The sequence below is a fragment of the Cynara cardunculus genome, assembly GCF_001531365.2.
Source record: "Cynara cardunculus var. scolymus isolate 2C chromosome LG 8, CcrdV1, whole genome shotgun sequence".
Lineage (NCBI taxonomy): Eukaryota > Viridiplantae > Streptophyta > Magnoliopsida > Asterales > Asteraceae > Cynara > Cynara cardunculus.
The window spans coordinates 18,444,710-18,455,347 of NC_037535.1; the positions used below are offsets into that span (position 1 = coordinate 18,444,710).

At 39.2% G+C, this 10,638-nt stretch overlaps 2 protein-coding genes and 1 non-coding gene across 3 annotated transcripts in view; 2 read left to right on the plus strand and 1 right to left on the minus strand.

Annotated features, from left to right (window-relative positions):
- LOC112516257 (cationic peroxidase 2-like) overlaps positions 1-746 on the plus strand; it is an 8,810-nt gene extending 8,064 nt beyond the window's left edge. Inside the window, exon 3 of the mRNA XM_025123275.1 lies at positions 699-746. Coding sequence (XP_024979043.1) covers positions 699-746 — 48 coding nt within the window. The remainder of the gene's footprint in view (positions 1-698) is intronic.
- Positions 747-1,505: 759 nt separating this feature from the next.
- Positions 1,506-1,612, minus strand: LOC112517548. Its single transcript, XR_003069731.1, has one exon. It is a non-coding gene; the product is annotated as a small nucleolar RNA R71 (small nucleolar RNA).
- Positions 1,613-2,259: 647 nt separating this feature from the next.
- Positions 2,260-3,697, plus strand: LOC112516258. Its single transcript, XM_025123276.1, has 2 exons — positions 2,260-2,523; positions 2,657-3,697. Exons 1-2 carry the CDS (start codon positions 2,260-2,262, stop codon positions 3,695-3,697), a joined length of 1,305 nt encoding a protein of 434 aa, XP_024979044.1.
- Positions 3,698-10,638: the final 6,941 nt, after the last annotated feature.

Genomic DNA, 10,638 nt, shown 5'->3' on the forward strand with positions numbered 1-10,638 from the left:
CTGAGCCATTGTTTGCACGTCAACTTGGATGATATGGGAAGTAGACTTGAGAGAGTTGCTAACAAAAAGATTTGTTGTCTGTATTTTCTAAGTTGTTAATTCTCGACGGGTTGATCACTCTGAAGTGTTAAAGTGGAATGGATTCAGAGACGAGCCATTCAGAACACGTCAACTTGAATGATATGGGAATCCACTCGAGAGAGTGATTTTTAACAAAGAGATTTGTTTATTCATATATTTTGAAGACACCATTTGTCACTTTCACTGGTCTGGATACCTCATAGAGATATGGGTTGAAAGCTATAATATCAGTGCATTGGTGAATTCCGAGAGGAATACCTTCAAAGTAATTGGTAAAAATAGTTGTTACTGATTGACTGTTGTAGCAATATGTCAGCATGGTTTCATGCTGTAGCATTTTGACAGCATTGGTCGACTGGAAATAGTATTTATATCTCACCCGAAAAGTCATACACCCTAGCTTGCTTTTATATTCTGTTATCTCCAGTTTTTAGTAGTGTTAACTCTGTTCTAATCAAAGTCTTCGAATTCGCCTTCTGAAATCATTTCCTTAACTTTACTTTCTTTTAAACTTTTACTACGATCCCTGTGGACGATATCTGGTACTTGTACCACTTTTATTACTTGAAAGACGATATTGGGACTATTTGTATACTTGCTTGTGGTCCTGATTGTAGTCTATGGTTTTCACCGACCAAGTTCTTGGCGCCGCTGTCGGGGATTAATTAGTTAAAAAATTTCTTTTTAGTGAAGTAAAAGATTTGATTTTTCTCGTCCCGTTTTTAAACCGTTTTTAAAAGTGGTGTATGTCACGGAGACATCGCGGAGAAATTTTTGAATTGGATCCCGATATTGAGAGAACGTTTCGCCAAAGAAGGAGAGCTCAAAGAGCATTTTTTGCTCTACTCTCTCCCAACATGGAGTTACCTCCCCCAATCATCCCTAATATTCCACATTTAGAAAATCAACCGCCTGCCTTTGGGACAATACCACCTTTTTCGAATTTTCCGCAAGAACACCACCATCATAATAATCATAATGAGGACACAGAGTCGGAATATAATGAACAACCAAGAGAGAAAACTCTGAACATTATTAATTTGGCAAATTCCAAAAATGGAAGGATCATGGACTATGCCATTCCGGATTTTAAGCAATTGAATTCTGGGATGGTTAGGCAACATATGACCGCTCTTCATTTTGAACTAAAACCGATTATGTTTCACGTGTTGCAAACAAATGGACAATTTGTCGGATTACCTTCGGAGGACCCACACTCACATTTGAAATCCTTTATGGAAATCACTTATGCTTTCCTGATCCCGGGAGTGTCTAATGACGCTCTGAGACTCACCTTATTTCCATTTTCTCTGAAGGATCGGGCAAAGGCATGGTTCAATTCATTAACTCCGGGGTATGTGCCTTCATGGAGTAATATGCCGGAAAAGTTTTTGCAAAAATATTTCCTACCAACTAGGAACGCTAAGTCCAGAAATGAAATTTGCCTTTTTAAACAAATGAACGATGAAGTTGTTCCTAACGCTTGGGAAAGGTTCAAATAGTTGTTAAGGAGATGCCCTCACCATGGCATCCCGTACTGTATTCAACTCGAGACGTTCTACAATGGGTTAAGTCCCATTGCTAAACAGATGCTCGATGCGACTGCGGGCGGAGCCTTTACAGCTATGACCTACAATGAATGATATGAGATCCTAGAAAAAATTTCTGCTAATAATGGACATTGGGCTGATCCACGTGCTCAACCGCAAAAGAAGACAGTAGGAATACATGATGTTGATGCATATACTGCATTAACAGCACAACTCTCTTCTATGGCCAATATGCTTAAAAATCTAACTTCTGGCCAAGGAGTGCAGTCAGCTGTCACATCACCTATTCCAGCTGCCCTCTCAGTGCAATGTGTCTGTTGTGGAGGGGAACACTCTTATGAACTGTGTTCACATAATGTTGAATCTGTGAATTATATTCATAACAGATCGAATCCCTACACTAACACATACAATGCCAGTTGGAGACAGCACCCAAATTTTTCATGGAATAGTCCAAGTTTGAACCCCCTCAGTCCATAAGCAACAAGGAAACCCTAATTTTCAACAACATAAATATGCAAGCAGTTCTAATTCTCAGAATCACCATCACCAGAATTTTCAAAATAATCAACCACCTTTTCAAACTAAACCACCTCCACAGTCCGATTCATCATCTTCCTTGGAAGCTATGATAAAAGGACTGGTGGCTCAGTCCCAAGCACAACAGCAAATGATGACTCAAAATCAATCTTTGTTCAATCAACAAAGTGCTGCCATTAAAAAACTGGAAACACAAGTTAGCCAACTTGCTCTCAATCAGAATAGTAGAGCCCTTGGTACTTTACCTAGTAACACTGAAGTCCTGAGAGATTTAGGAAAAGAGCATGTAAAGATAGTGACTCTAAGGAGTGGAAAGGAATTAACTGAGACCATACCAAAAGAAAGTGAACAGGTTTTATCTAAACTTGAGACTATACCTATGGTCCCTATTACTGAAAGTCCACCAAAACCTCTGGATAACCCACTTCCTGAGACCGCCACCTTTGTTCCTCCTAAGTCGGACTATCCTTTGTTATTCCCTGAAGAAGTTGCTAGGAAAAAATCCAATTGAGGATGAGGTTATAACAGGTCCAAAAACCAAAGTTGTAATCCCATCTAAACCTCAAGAAAGTAAGACCAAGACTCTAGGCACTCTGGACCCATCTTGCTCAACACAACCTAACAAAGCCATCATAAAGCCAGTTCCTCTTTATGTTCCTTTTCCCCAAAGGTTAAGGAATCAAAAGGAAGAACTGCAATTCAAGAAGTTTTTGGAAGTGTTTAAAGCATTGCATATCAACATACCTCTTGTTGAAGCAATAGAGCAAATGCCCTGTTATGCCTTGAAGAAGAAGTTAACCGAATATGAGACCGTAGCTCTTACTAAGGGATGTAGTGCGCTTCTAACCAACAAAATACCCCCTAAGCTTAAAGACCCAAGGAGTTTCACTATTTCTTGTTCTATAGGTGGAAAGGAGATTGGTAAAGCTTTGTGTGACCTAGGAGCTAGTATCAACCTTATGCCCTTATCTGTTTTCAACACCCTAGGCATAGGAAAAGCTAGACTCACCACTGTCACCTTGCAATTGGCCAATAGAAGCATAGCTTATCCAAAAGGTAAGATTGAGGATGTCTTAGTTCAGGTTGACAAATTCATCTTTCCGGTTGACTTCATCATCCTTGATTTTGAGGCTGACAAAGATATTCCCATAATCTTAGGAAGACCTTTCTTAGCCACTAGTGGAACCTTGATTGATGTCCAAAAAGGAGAGCTTACCATGAGACTCCAAGATCAGAAAGTCACATTCAATGTCTTTAATTCCTTAAAGTACCCTAATTACTTAGAGGAATGCTCAGGAGTTACTGAGATTGAGAAAATGTGTTATGAGGAAGGAGCTAGGAAGGCCTGTAAGCTAGAGGAGGACGATAGTGTTGAGATAGGTGATGATACTGTTGAGGATTTAGAAGGTGATGTCCCATCTGATGCTGTAGCATTTGAGTTGTTGGAAAATAGTGAGCTTAAGAATTTTACCCCGCCTATAATTTCACCTCCTGTTCTGGAGTTAAGCAACTCCCATCTCACTTGAAGTATGCATATCTAGGAGAGGAATGTAAATTACCTGTCATTATATCATCTACCCTAGATTTACATCAAGAAAAGAAGCTTGTAGATATGTTGAAGTTGCACACCAAAGCCATAGGATGGACCATTGCTAACCTAAAGGGGATTAGTTCTTCCATATGTCAACATAAGATCATTCTAGATGAAAAGAACTTCAAATCTATAGAGCCTCAAAGGAGATTGAACCCGGTCATGAAAGAAGTAGTGAAGAAGGAAATTTTGAAAGGGCTAGATGCAGGAATAATTTTTCCAATAGCCGGTAGTTCCTGGGTTAGTCCAATCTAGTGTGTCCCAAAGAAGGGAGGATTTACTGTTATCACCAATGACAAAAATGAACTCATCCCCACAAGAATAGTGTCTGGTTGGAGGATATGTATGGACTACCGTAGGCTAAACAAAGCCACTCAAAAGGACCATTTTCCTTTGCCTTTTATTGATCAGATGTTAGACAGGTTGGCTGGAAAAAAGTATTACTACTTTTTGGATGGATACTCCGGATATAACCAAATAGCCATATACCCGAAGATCAAGAAAAGACCACCTTCACATGTCCCTATGGTACTTTTGCTTTTAGGAGAATGCCATTTGGACTTTGCAATGCTCCTGCAAATTTTCAAAGATGCATGATGTCCATGTTCTCTGGCATGCTTGAAAAATCCATAGAAATCTTTATGGAAGATTTTTCAGTTTATGGCTCATCTTTTGATAATTGTTTGGAAAATCTAAAAATGAGTCTTGAAAGATGTGAAGAGACTGATCTGGTTCTCAATTGGGAAAAGTGTCATTTCATGGTCAAAGAAGGAATTGTTTTAGGCCATTTAATTTCCAAAAGAGGAGTTGAGGTAGACAAAGCTAAACTTGAAATCATTGAAAAACTACCTGAACCAACTACTGTCAAGGGAATACGAAGTTTTCTTGGTCATGCTGGGTTTTACCGAAGGTTTAGAAAAGATTTTTCAAAAATCTCAAAACCTTTGTGTTTACTTTTGCAACATGATCAGAAATTTGATTTTACGGTTGAATGTAGAAATGCATTCAACACTTTAAAGAAAGCTTTAGTAACCGCGTCAGTAGTTGTTGCTCCTGACTGGAACAAACCCTTTGAGATCATGTGTGATGCCAGTGACTAGGTTGTTGGAGCTGTCTTAGGTCAAAGAAAGGAAAAAGTTTTTCATTCAATCTATTATGCAAGTAAAACCTTGAATGAAGCATAACTTAACTACACAACAACCGAAAAAGAACTTTTAGCTGTGGTTTTTGCTTTTGAGAGATATAGATCATATTTGATGGGAACAAAGGTCATTGTTCACACTGACCATGCTACCATCAAGTACTTGATTTCCAAAAAAGATGTTAAACGTAGGTTAATAAGATGGGTTTTGTTGTTGCAAGAGTTTGACCTTGAGATAGTGGATAGGAAAGGAGTAGACAACCATGTTGCAGATCATTTGTCAAGATTAGAGAAGCCTAGGGAGACCCTAGAAGAAGGAGAGATTGTTGAAACATTCCCCGATGAAAGAATTCTAGTGTTAGAATCAAAGCCACCATGGTTTGCTGACATAGCAAACTTTTTGGCTTGTGGAATTAGACCTTCTGATATTTCTGTCCTTGTGTTCAAAAAGTTTCTCCATGATACTAAAACTTACCTTTGGGATGACCCTTACTTGTTTAAGATAAGTGCAGATCAAATCTTAAGAAGGTGCATCCCAGAAACTGAAGTGGCAGCAATTCTACAGCATTGTCACCAAGCAGCATATGGAGGACACTTTAGAGGCCAAAGAACAGCTGCTAAAGTTTTACAATCTGGATTTTATTGGCCTACTCTCTTCAAATATGCCCACAATTTTGCACAAAGATGCAATGAGTGTCAAAGAAGTGGATCCATTTCCAAACGGAATGAAATGCCACTTAATGGGATCTTAGAAGTAAAGTTGTTTGATGTATGGGGGATAGACTTCATGGGACCTTTTCCCCCATCAAATCATTGTCAATACATTCTAGTGGCTGTTGATTATGTTTCTAAATGGGTAGAGGYTATGGCTTGTGTTACTAATGATGCAAAAACTGTGGTTAAATTTCTTCAAAAACAGATTTTTACAATGTTTGGTACCCCAAGGGCACTAATTAGTGATAAGGGTATCCACTTTGTAAATAACCTGTTGAGTAGAGTTCTTGAAAAGTACAACATTAACCATAGAATAGCAAATGCCTACCACCCACAAACCAATGGATTAGCTGAACTCTCAAACTAAGAAATAAAAGGAATTTTAGAAAAGGTTGTCAAGCCAAACCGAAAGGATTGGGCTTTCAAATTAGATGACGCTTTATGGGCATACCGGACTGCTTTTAAAACATCTATCGGTATGTCCCCATATAAGCTTGTTTTTTGTAAAGCTTGTCACCTCCCTTTGGAACTAGAACACAAGGCATATTGGGCCATCAAAGAATTAAATATGTGCCCAGATATGGCTGTCAGTAAAAGAAAAGTACAGTTGTGTGAATTAGAGGAACATAAGAATCTTTCCTATGAAAATGCCAAGACTTATAAAGATAAAACAAAGAAATGGCATGATAAAAGAATTCAACACCGGGAGTTGAGAGCTGGTCAGAAAGCTCTTTTGTTTAACTCTAGATTAAAACTGTTCCCGGGAAAGTTCAAGTCTCGTTGGTCTGGGTCTTTCCTCATCCATAAAGTTTATCCGTATGGAGCAGTTGACCTAATCAATCCTGAGGACAATTATGTGTTCAAAGTTAACGGTCAAAGAGTAAAGTTATTTCATGATCCGGTAGAAATTCCAGAGTTATGCTCTGTGAATTTTGCTACCCTTTGCTAAAAGCTTCGGTATTTTTGGAGTTTTTATAAGTCCAGAAATATGTGTTTGTAAATATTTATATTTGTTTTAAATTCTGTTTTTATAGTTATTAATATTATTAATAATATTGTCGTTATTTGTCGTGTGTTTTGCAGTACAGTCAATCATCAAGAAAAGCCTGAGGTCTTGCTGCAGCATCTGAAAACCCTAGCCTTTAATGGAGAATCTTGGAAAATTTTAAAGTCTGAAAATTTTTGAATGGAAAATGCATGATGTCATTCTTAAAAAATTAATTTTTAAGAAAATGGTCATCTCTTTTTAATGCCAGTCGATTTTAGTACCATATGCAAAGAGAAAAAGTACTACTTTGTCATTGAGGGGACTTGGCTACCAACCTTTCAAACATATCACTTGTGGTCAAAAATTAATTAAATAAGACTTATGTTTGAAAGCTCATGGTTGATATGAAAAGGAAGCCTCCATCAAAAGCACTCAAGTACCCCCCACACCCTTTGCATGATCCCAATGCTTACAACATGATACCTCATCTTTCTTCCCATTCTACCCTCACCTTTTGAAAAAACCCATTTCTATTCTTAAGAAAACCCTTTTTTCTCTCTTCTCATTTCCCTCCCATTCCTCTAACTATCGCTCCCGACCGATAACCGTCCCCCCCACCATCTCCAACGTTCGAATGGCAAGAGTGAAGAGAGCCACGGTTCGTGATCCTCCTCCGTCGCATGCATCAGAACAGACGCCGGCGCAACCGCCTAACCCGCCACCACCGGTGGCCACTGCCGCTAAGCGTACTCCCGTATCTTCACGAAAACAGCCAGCGAGGAGAGGGAAGAGACTCCCTTTTGCGCGAAAGAAGAAGGGTGAGTCATCTACACTCCTTATTGATGAAGACTCACCGTCTCCACCACCATCGCCGTCACTGCCACCGTCAACAGTCGCTGTCGACCCTACTCCACCGGAAGTACCTATCGTCGTTCCTCCTCTTCAAATGGTACCATACACTGCCATCATCCCATTCACAGATCCTTTGAAGAAAGTCAAAGAAATGGTGAAATCCTCTACAGTGCCGATTCCAAAGAAGGCCCCAATCCCAACTTCATCTCCGACCACCACCAACAGGGAATCAATCGAAACTTCTCAAAAGGTACAATCCTCATCTGATAGTACACTCCCTGAGGGCCTCTTCACTTCTGATTCTGAGGAAGAGGAGGACCCTGCCTCTATGGCACAAACAGGGGAGATTTTGATGGAAGATGAGGCATGCAGTCTCGAAAATATTACTGTGATTGAAAAACCGAGGAAGCCTCTACTTTTGACTGCCTCTGGGCAAGATACAGATGATGAGGATGATATGCCTCATGTTGCTCCTCATGATCCCATACCCGACCTCAATGAGGAATTTTTTAGGGAAGAGGATGAAGAACCCCCTGTTGAGGTTGTGTCTAGGAAAAAAAGGTTGGTCAAAGCTTGTGATAAAAAAAGTCAAAGACAGTAGTTAATGAGGAACCACCTAGGAAGACGACCGGTCTCAAAGGGTTGTGATTGAGTCTCCTAGGAACTCTGAGACTAATGCTGTAGCATCACAGCAGCATTCCTCCAGACCTAAGAGAAAGAGGGTGGCTATGGCCCAAAGGCCAGCCACCATTCCAAGGCCAATCAGACCCCACAATGGTTTTAGTTCTAAAGCTGCTGAAAAGATGCATGTTAGGTTCTAGAACAGGGTTGGATTCCCAGACAAGGGATTTGATAGGCAAAGCATTAGGGAATTCGCATTTATAAGAGAGGTGGTAGAAGCTCATGGTATAGAAAATATGTGCATGGTTCCAACTTCCTATAACCTGACTTTTATTAGAGAGTTCTATGCTGAGTTAGCAGCAAATAGCACGTCCAAGATATCGATAAGGGGGATGACTTTCATGTTTAATTCTAAAGCCATCAATCGGCTGTATGGCCTAGACCCCCCTAAGAAGACTGATTACTCTAGAATGGTGAGGCATGCGACCATAGAATATTTGACTGAGGTGGCTGATGAGATAGGAAAACCAGGGGCTGTTTGGGATGATCACTCGAATTACATGTTGAGGACTTTCAAGGCTTACAATCTTACGGCCAATGCCAATGTGTGGATTAACTTTTGGAGGCACTCCATTGCTCCCACCACACATGACAGCTCAGTCTCGGTGGAGAGAATGTTGTTTCTTTATTGCCTAGTTATGGGTAAGACCATCAACTTTGGGAGAGTGATAGAGAAGAGCATTAGAACATGTTCGGGTAGAAGTAGGGGGAAGATGTATTTCCCTTGTTTGATCACACGGCTGTTGGTAGAAAATGGAATTCCTCAGTATTCTGATGATCAAATGGTGAAGGAGCAAGGGGAGAAATGGAATATTGACATGAAAACAGTTTCTAGGCTGAGGGAAAAGAAGGAAAAGATGAATGGGGCTGGTGATATGCTGTGTTTGATGCAAGACCTGCTTGCTCAAAACAGCAGTTTGATGGATAGCTTGTTGGAACAAAGAAATGAGTTCTTTGACAAAATAGACAGATTGAAAGGAGAGCTGGTTGAACAAGTGAGGGCTGCCGAAAAGAAGACAAGAGGAGACATCTAGATGGTAAGGGATGAGCTTGAGGCAAAGATAAGTGCTCAGGTGAAGAAGCTAGGAAAGAGGTTGAAGGCCTTGAAGACAGAAAATGCAAGGTTGTTTGATGAGAATGCTCGATTGAAGGAGGAATGCAAGAACCTGAAAGACAGCATCTCCACTTCACCTACTCCTATGGAGCAGGACAGGTTCTATCATCCCCCTTTATCTTCTTTTATATATTTTATTTCAACTTGTTTTAATTTTCTTGAGTCTGGGATTGTCTTTTACACTTTTTAGTTTATTTTCTTGCAAAGAACACATATGTTTATAATTGGCATATGCTTGTATAGCCAAAATAATTCTTGTAGTTTAGTTACACTTTCTAGTCACTTGGTATCACTAGAACTAGCTTGTTTTGCTTGGGAACACATTTTGATCCACATCATATGCTCAACTAAAAGAGGATGTAGGCCCTTTGTTCTTTTCTCAAAATTTTAGCCACTTGTAGCAATTGTATAAACACCCCCCTATATACTTCCAATGAGGACATTGAAAATTTGAAGTTTGGGGGTGGGTACCAACATGATGATCAAAGCAATACAAAAGAGCACAAAAGTGCCAAAATTTGAGATTAAAGTGCACAAAGTGCATAAAGCTTCAAAGTCATATTTGAGATCTAAAACACCACAAATGTCCCATAGGTGCAGGTGTAAACACCACAAATGTCCCATAGGAGAAGGTGTAAATGCATTCAACAAAAGAGCACAAAAGTGCCAAAATTTGAAAATTTCAATGTTGATGCATAAAGGAGAGAAAAGGCAAAGAGAGAAAAAATGTGCCAAATGAGAGTAAACCATTTACTTTCAAGTCCTATTGATCTTAGACATATGATGTGTTGAGCATAACAAAGAGCAAATAGAGCTAGCTTATGGTTCATGCTAATGGTTAGTTAGGATATGTTTACTTGAGATTTATGAAAGCTATATGGTGCATTTTTGGCATAATCAACATATGAGTATGCACTTACTGCATTTTCTTGCAAAATTTTAAAATTTGAATCATTTTTAGTTGTCTTTTTGGTTGCTTGGGGATATGCTTACGTAAAGTACTTTTTTTATTCTCTTTAGATAGGTTATTTTTCATTTATATCCCAACTTTGAGTCATTTTATCTCTTTTCTCTATTTTTATGCTGAAGTAAATGATGAACCTGTTTTGAGTGGATTTTGGTCTAAATTAAACTTATTTTGGACAGATTGGAGCAGGTCGATGTTGTGGGAATGTGGTAACATGACCTGATGGCAGATGAAGAGATGGATGAGACTTGGAGTTGACTGACATGACTTGAGAAGACATTTGAGAGCTTTCTAAAGTGAACCAGTTGTAGTTTAATCAGATTTGCTGGAGTTTACAAGACTAATTTTAGTTGTTTTCTAAATATTAGTTTGCTTTTATGTACTATTTAGTTTCTTTTGAACCAAGTGGGTGTGAAATT